Raw genomic sequence first — 9,189 nt, 5'->3', positions numbered from 1 at the left:
CCCCTCGTTAACGACTGTTGATTTTGTTGTGAGCCCCCTCCCCCTCCAAAGCAACGTATCCTTTAGTTCAAATCCGATTTTACGTTTCTACTGATTTTGTGTACCTATATAGTGATTGAAGAATTATAATCTTTGGTAATAAATCAACAATTAAAATTATAACAAAGTTATTTTCAAAGGAATTGTTGTCTTGCGCCTAACTGAATTTAAAGTGAGAGTGAATCCATCTATTATTGAATTTTTTAACTAAAAAATGTACATTTTTAACGAACAATCAAACAGGGAAACTTTTGAATAAAACAAGAATAATTTTAAATTAAAAAGAAAATATTTTTTATACAAAACAGTTGAATTATCAATTCAAAATTATGAAATTTTGATAAAAAAATTTAATTTTATACGACGAAATACGAATTTCTAACAAAATACAAGAACATTCAGCCCAAAAATTGACTTTTTAACAACGAAAAAACTGATTTTTAACAAACTCCCACAATTCTTGACCGAACAGCTTAATTTTCAACTAAAAAAGATGAGTTAAAAAAATGAGATTAATTTTCTACCGAAAGAACGAATTTGCAACAAAATTAAAAAATTCTGAATAAAAAAGTTGAATTTTTACCTGAAGAAGACGATTTTTTAAACAAAAAGATGAATTCAATATTAAAAAGGACGAATTATAATTAACTTCAAGAATTCTCAACCAACCATTTGAATTTTTAACTAAAAAAGATAAATTTTTAAACAAAAGTATTAATTTTCTACCGAAAAGTAGCAAAGTAGTTTATGGATTGTCCCTTATAGTTTTGGTCAAGTAGCCGGTCTTCCCGTCTTTCGTAATATTTTTATTAAGGGGAAGTGGAAGGGAGTAGGGAATAAGAGGTGGGGGAATAATGAGGCGTATGGAAATTTGAGGGGAGGGAGTAAAATAGAGAAAATTAGACGAGAAGAAGTACCGGAAAATGAATTGAGATCAGGACAGGCAAAGGAGGGGAAATAGTGGAAAATGAAGGGAGAGAAAAGGAAGACGAGACGGTATATTAAGAGAAATTAGCAGACAAGACGGAATATGAGAAGAAATGAAAAAAGTTGGAGTGCGCAAAGTAGGGAAAATACAGAGAGATGAAGTAGGGGAAATGACGGGGGGAGTAGAAGAAATGATTAGAAATGACGATAGGTGGGAAAGGAAGTACAGGAAGAGGGATGTTAGTTGAAGATTCTAGAAGAGAAGGAGTAAGAGGCGAAGGAAATAGGTCAACGGGGCAAAGGGTAAAGTAAGAGATAATAAAGGGTGAGGATGGAAGTAGATGAATTGATGGGAACTAAGGGATAGTGAAGTAGAAGGAATAAAGTGTTAGTACATAAAGTAAAAAAAAATTAGAGTGGAGTAGGAGAAATAAGAGAAAACTAGGTGAGAAAAATTAAGGAAAATAAGGAGAAATAAAGATTCAAAAAGAAGGTGAAATGAGGCACCCTAGTGTAAGCTGTGAAAGCAACGAAAGGGTGAATAAGAGGACAAAGAAGTGGGAGAAGAAAGCGAAGGAGTTATGGACGAATAAGAGGTGAAGGAATTACGGGCGCATAAGAGGAAATTATCTAGATGAAGTAGAAATGAGATGAAGATGAAATGAGAGCGGAGTAGGGGAAATTCAGGGAATTTCGGGGAAGAAAATTAATGGATTTAATGGATGTAAGAGAAAAATGAGGGAGGGATATTAGAAAAAGTGATAAGTTATGAAGTGAAATAAGTGAAAAGAAAGTAAAGAAATTATGAGAAATAATAATTTGGAAAGAAGCGCAAGTGGGGAGAAGTAGCGTAAGTAAGGGTAAATGAGATAAAAGAAAGCAGATGAAGAAAAATGAATGGAGGGGAAGTAGGTGAAATGATAAAAAATTTGGGCGAGTCGAGGTGAGGAAGTGAAGGCTGGTGCAGGGAAGTAGGAAAAGCGGACTGTTGGCTGGGGAAACGAGGAGAGATAAGAAATATGAAAGAAAAAGTTCATTGGAGAAGGGGCGTAGGGTAAGGAGAGAAAAGCGACAGTATGAGAGGGGATGTAGGCTACGAAGTCCTCTTGTGTAGGCGCGCAACGCTTATTTTGCCTAATTTTTATTATTAATATTATGAAAATTATTTTGGTCAGCTTAAATTCTCTTTTACAGTCAATAACATTCTACGAGGCATTAAATTTCGACGAATTCCTAAACTTCAAAACCTTCAAAGCTACATGGACGACAATTTGCCTTCGCACGAGAATGTTCCGAATTTTTCTTGGTCTTACAGTGATGGACGAAATAACATTAACATAAATCAGAGCGGTGGAAACTTCAGGAGATCAAATTCGTTACTAGATTTCGACAACAATCAGGAAAAATTAAATCTCAAACGACAAAATCCTACTACAATCCTGAACTTTCCCAATTATCAAGTCTGGTGGATTCCAATTTCCATTCCTTACGTTCCCAACCTCACTTTAAAATGCTACTGAATGTTTTCACTCTCTAAATTCCAATCAGTGAAAATTCACTGGGAAACAGTGAAATTTCCGTAAAAATCAGTGACGTCCTTCTGACTATTTGAATCAGTCAAATTTCACTGAGAGTAAGTGTTTAATTTAATTTATAGAATTACTAAAAATAAAGTCAAAATTCTAATGACCAAATTTTGGAAAATTAACGTAAAATGCTCCTACTGTAATTTAAAAAAATCTTTTTTCGTGAAAAAACAAAATTGTCAAAATAATAAAAAAAGTGGAAAGAAAGTCATTTTTTTTAAATTTTCTTTCCACTTTTTTTATTTATATCAATTTTTTCCCTGTTTAACAAAGAAATATCTTTTTTTTTTTAATTACAATAGAAGCATTTTTTCAATTTGATTTTAATGTAATTCAAATTTCTTGAAATTTATTTGATTATTTGCAAAATTTCAGTACTTTTTCACTGAATTTTAAGTTTTACATATTACAGAAATTTCAGTCATATTTCAGCGAATTTTCAGTGATAAATCACTGATTCTCAGTAAATTTTCACTGCTTGAAATAGCTGGACGTATGTCATATATATATTATATTTATAATGTTATATAATACTATTGAAATATAATAAATATAAAAGGCAATAATTGATTGCAAAAAAATTGTTTGCTGAATAAATATATTAATTGTAACCTTCTGGCACTTGATTTTGATATTAAATGTCATGAAAGGAACGAATTCTTTTGGGGATTTTGTTTTCATTATTATTATTAAAAAGAAAAACTAGTATTGTATTTCTTTTTGAAGATAGCCAGCATGCTAATAAACTTTAAATCCTTAAAATAAATATTTTAACTATTTAACATGAACTTTTGTAATTTATAAATAAAATTACAAAATTCCTCTTCATAGGCATGAACGCATATTCTATGTAATTGTAGAATTTTCTAATAAAAAGGATTACTACTTAGTCCAATAATATGAATTTTCATTCAAAAAAGTTGATTTTAAATAAAAAATATGACATTTCTGCCAACAGAGATAGATTTTCCAATTCATTCCATTTTTTATGAAAAATTCTCTTTTAATTAAAACTTTCACCATTTGGTTAAAAAATTTTCTACTTTCGTAAAAATTTGACTTTTCTGGTAAAACTTAGTTTTTTTCTTAGAAAATAATGTTTTAGTAATAAAATTTAAGCATTGAATTTTTGATTAAAAAGTAATTTTTTATTTTAAAAAGACAACTATTTGTTTGACACTTCATGTAATTGATTAGAAACAATTTTTAATATAAACAATTTAATTTGTGGGAAATCGATACAGAAGACGAAAAAAATCAGGATAAAATACATTTGATATAAAAGTGTTGAATGTAATGTGGAGTTTCAACGAAAGAGGATTCACAATCATCAAATTATATTCGATGATGCTTAGATTTTCACTTTTTTGTATAAAAACCATTTATTTTTTTATTGTTTAAGATTAAAAAATTAAAAAATATATTTAATTCACTTGAAAAGATTTTAATAAGTTTTTAAACTGCTTTGAAAATGATTTACAATTTTCAAAAATATATTTTATTAAAAGTATTCTTCATCTTGAAAATTAATTTTTACAGAATATTGAAACATATCTTAAAATATTACAAATGATATCCAAAGCTTTGAAAATATACCAAGGATTTTTAAACATAAGATCATTTCATGCAATTAACAAAAATTAAGCTTTTTGAAGATTTAGAATAAAAAACTTACAAGATTTTCAAGAATTTTGAAAAGTTTCGAGAGAACACAGAAATTTCTTTAAGATTTGTGAAAAATTTCAAATAATTTATTTTATTCAAAAATTTGTTTTGAGACTATGTTTGGAAACAATGAAAAAATTTTGAAAGATTTCCAAAACTCTAAAAAAAAAAGCTAAAAGATTTCCCGAGTTTTTTAGCCTTCCAGAATTTTCATCAAGTTTCAGGAAAAACTTGAATCATTTTCAAATATTTTCAGAAGTTTCTAAGAAATTTGAAAATTAATTTAAAAGTTCTGAAGATAAAACAACGTAACACGAAATGTTTATTTTTAATATTTCAAAATATAATTTAAAAGTCTTTTCTAAATTTTCTAAATTTTCAAAATATAAATAAAAAATTTTCTTTGGATTCCTGGGATTATTTCAAGTGATTTTTTCTTTTTGACAGATCAGAAATAATTTTGGAAGATTTCAAGAGATTTGTATGAATAATTTGAGCCATTTCAAGAGACATTTTAATCATTTTTAAAGTTTTAAAGAGATTAAAAATATTTAAAAACTTTGAAATATTTATGAAATATATTTAATTTGCTCCAAACTTTCAAAAGTCCTAAATATCTTTTAAACTCAAATGTTTCCTAAAAGTTTCGTTAAATACTGTAAAACAAAGAAAATCTTGGAAATTTTCTGGACACTGTTTCGAAATGTATAAAAGGCTTCAAAATTGTATCTCTATAACTTTAAAGTAAATAAAAAAACAAAATTTAAAATTAAATATATATGACAAATTTGTATTTTTAACCGATTAGTTGAATTTTCAACAAATAAAATCATTTTTACCCCAAAACGACGAATTTTCAAATAACATATACTTTTAACCACATAGCTCAATTTTAAAACTAAAAAAGTCGATTTTTAGCCAAAAATCAAATAATTAAATTTTTATGTCAAAAAATTAATTTTTACAAAAGAAGACAAATTCTCCATAAAAAAGGTAAATTTTCGGACAGCTAGTTGAATTTCCTACTAAATTGTCGATTTTTCGAGTCAAAGAGTTTTTATCGACCAGTTAAATTCTCAACTGAATTTTTGATTAAAAAGACAAATTTTCAACAAACTATATAAATTTTTAGTCAAATAGTATAAGCTTTAACTGAGAAAAATCAATTTTCTACCAAAAATGGACTCGTTAAATTTCTAGTTGAGGAAATTAATTTTCAACCAAAAAGATGAATTTTCAACAAAAACCTACCTTTTTCTTAAGTTCTCAAAAGAAAAATATTAAATTTTGTATCGTGGAACAATTGATTAAATTCAAAGGAAATTTTTGTTCAACAAACCAGTTGAATCCTCAACTAAAACAGATTTTTTTCCAACAAAAATTACTCATTTTTACCAAGAAAAATTAATTTCCACTTAAAAGATAAACTTTTATCAATGTTTACAAATTTTCAACAAAATAATTCCATTTTCGGCAAGGAAAAAGAAAAAAATCATTTTTAACAAAGTAGTCCCTACTTATTATGGGAGTTGGGAGGGGGGATCCCCAATCCCATAATGGGAGGGGATTTTCTGTAATTTATTATTTTGAATTTATTAATATCTGTGTTATTATATACGTTATTTATTTATTTAAATTTGACTTTGTTGTTGGTCAAGATGTTATCTTATGTTATGCTTGTTTGACAATTATTGTGAAAAAAAGTTTCCGATGTTTATTAACGTCTTTCTAAGTGTGTGTTTTTAAAATTTATTTTACAACTTAAAACACTTTAATCCACTTTTCGATCAAAATTTGACACCTTGGGATTAAGTGTGATAATAGAGGTAAATCCAACCTGACTTGTTTGCTCTATCTGGTTTAACAATCACTCAATTCTTTTTTTAAAAATAAAATTAGATATTTTTCTTGTAAATATGTTAAGTCTTAACAACAGATTTTATTAATTATTTTGATAATATATGAAATTTGTGGATTATTATATTTTTATTATTATTTATATTGGAAGTAATTTAAATTATATAATTTTTATTACACTTATTGCAAATAATTTAACATTTTATAAGAAGTTTTTTGAAATATATATAATACTGTAGAAAATAATCTGCACGGCCAGCCGAAGTGGTACTAAATATCGCTGCTTACCTAGAAAAGCGATAACTTGGTCGGACAAAAGCTAAATATGTTTTCAACAAACGCTTACAAATCGGAAAAATTCCAGTTTCAATGACCCACCGTAAAGATATTTCAGATTTTTCGCGTCAGACTTTATGCACGGAAGTAGTTGAAAGCAATGAAAATATGACATTTTTAAGGTAATTGTTATAAACAAATGAAATTAGCAAATAGTCTAAACTATGAATTCTTTGTTTACAAAGTAAATTTTGTGTTAAAATTACTTGCTTTCGCCGAAAAAATATTCCTTGATCTTAAAAATTTGTTATCTGGTATTTTTTATTAATTTTATAAAAAAATGATATAAGCATTATTTTATATTTTTATACATTTTGTGAGCAAATGGTTTTTTTTAATACATGTGGAAAAAAGAACAAAAATATATAATTTATATAATATTTGCCAACAAATGGATGTTTATGCATAGAATGTTGATATTTTATACTTTATATTAATTTTGTGAAAAAATTTTGTTCATCCATGCACATCAAAAGAACATAATTTGTTCACGAAATTATTAGAAGTAGTAGAGGATAATTTTGTATCATTAAACATCGCTGGCAACATCATTTCAGGAAAATTAGGAAAAAAAATTGTTTCTGCCTTTAAATGTCTTCAATGGGAATTTGTTTATACAATTTGTTCATAAAATTATTTAAAAATATCGGATGATAATTTCAAATCATTAATAGTTACTAGCGATATAATTTCAATAAAATGAGGAGAAAAAATAATTTCTTTTTCCTTTTAAATCTCCACACTAGGCATTTGTTTACATCATTTGTTTATGAAATTAATGAAAAATACCGAATGATAATTTTCTATATCTAAACATCACTGGCGACATAATTGAAGGAAGACAAAAGAAAAAGCGATTTCTTTCTGCCTTAAAAGGCATTTGCTTATACAATTTGTTTATAAATATATTTTAAAATGTCGGATGATAATTTTCCTCTATTGAAAATTACGGGCGACATAATTTCAGGAAAATCAGGGGAAAGAATTTCTTTCTTTCTTTAAATGTCCACACTGGTCATTTATTTATAGAATTTGTTTATAAGAATAATAAAAAATATAGGATAATAATGTCACATCATTGTACATCTACAGCGATCTAATTTGAGGAAAATTAAGATAAAAAAATATTTCTCTCTGCCTTTAAATCTCTACAGTAGGCATTTGTTTATATAATTTGTTTATTAAATTAAAACAAAATATCGAATAATAATGTTCTATAACGAAACATCACTGGCGACATAATTGGGGAAAATGTAAGAGAAAAAGCGGTTTCTTTCTGCCTTTAAATGTTCACACTGGGCATTTGTTTATACAATTTGTTTATAATATTAATAAAAAATATCGAATGATAAATTTATATTATTGAACATCACTAGCGATATAATTTGAGGCAAAATTATGAGAAAAACGATTTCTATCTTTCCTGTAAATCTCCACAATAGGCATTTGTTTATATCATTAGTTTATGAAATTAAAACAAAATATCGGATAATAATTTTCTATAAGAAAGCATAACTGGCGACATAGATGGAGGAAAATAAGGAGAAAAAGCGATTTCTTTCGGCCTTTAAATGTCCACCCTGCGCATTTTTTATCAAATTTTTTAATAAAATTAATAAAAAATATCGGATGTCAAATTTTTATGATGGAATTTATTTTTTGGATGAAAGCAAGTAATTTGAACTCAAAAATTCACTTTGAAAACGAATAATCATTAGTGTAGACTATTTGTTAAACTAATTTGTTTATTACAATTAACTTAACAATGTCACCATTTTTTCGCTTTTAATAACCTTCTTGCCTAAACTCTGGCAATGCTGACGATAGAAAAAAATTTTCACGAAAATAAACAAAAAAATATGAAAAAATCGACTTTTTCTTTACTCTTTGCATTAACATAAAAGCTTTAAAAAATTAATAAAATTATTCATATTCGTCCTATCCGAACATGAATAATAGAATATTTGTAGATCCTGTTTGTTTCAACAACTTTCGCCTATACATTTTTCTGTGCCTTTTGTCCATTAGAAAAAAATTCTTTTTTATTTTTAATTCTGTTTTTGACGACTAAAACAAAAACTGCGCGATTCCTAAAAAAGGTTTAATTACAAAAAAACATATCTTTTTTAGGTGTGCAATTTGTATGTATTGATTTTTCTCTTCCTTCACGTTGTCTTCACAAAAAAATTAATATTTTTATTTTTAACTTTATTTTTCACGATTAAAACAAAAACTACGCATCCTATTAAAAATAATAATTTATAAACAATTTTTAGATCTTTTTTTGAAAGATACTTTTTTGTCTATTCATCTTTTATCATGTCTTATATGGTTTGACCGCAAAATAATGCCTATGATTTTTCATTATTTTTTGTGAGATAAAAATTTGAATTTTCGATTTTCCAAAAAAGTTAAACACGTTATGATAGTCGTATTAAATATTCAAAATCTCACGTTTTCCTTTCTTTGACCTTTTCTCTATCGTGCGTCTTTTAGTTTAAAATTTTCATTTTTTTTTAAATTTTGTAAATGCTATAAATCTGGTAATTATTTTATAAAAAAATGTCCCTAGGTTAAATTGTTCGTCGGTTTTAGCACCGCGTATAGCCGCGCATATAATTTTCTAATATTAAAAAAAAGGTGGTACCAGAAATTTGGCGAATGCTCTCTTTGAAGTGTTATCCATGATGTGAATGTGAAAATTACTTTTTTAATTTAGAAATACGAATTTGCAACTAAAATGATCAATCTGGACCAGAAAAAACAGTTGAATTTTAGA

The 9,189-nt window shown here is 26.8% G+C and overlaps 1 protein-coding gene across 1 annotated transcript in view; it reads left to right on the top strand.

The window, feature by feature from the left end:
• The window catches only part of LOC117167822, a 6,161-nt gene extending 3,487 nt beyond the window's left edge, over positions 1 to 2,674 (top strand). Inside the window, exon 3 of the mRNA XM_033353028.1 lies at positions 2,161 to 2,674. Coding sequence (XP_033208919.1) covers positions 2,161 to 2,486 — 326 coding nt within the window. The 3' untranslated portion in view covers positions 2,487 to 2,674. The remainder of the gene's footprint in view (positions 1 to 2,160) is intronic.
• Positions 2,675 to 9,189: the final 6,515 nt, after the last annotated feature.

This window comes from Belonocnema kinseyi, chromosome 2, assembly GCF_010883055.1.
Source record: "Belonocnema kinseyi isolate 2016_QV_RU_SX_M_011 chromosome 2, B_treatae_v1, whole genome shotgun sequence".
Classification (NCBI taxonomy): Eukaryota; Metazoa; Arthropoda; class Insecta; order Hymenoptera; family Cynipidae; genus Belonocnema; species Belonocnema kinseyi.
Note: the sequence above shows the minus strand (reverse complement) of the source record. Positions and strands in the feature narration are given on the sequence as shown.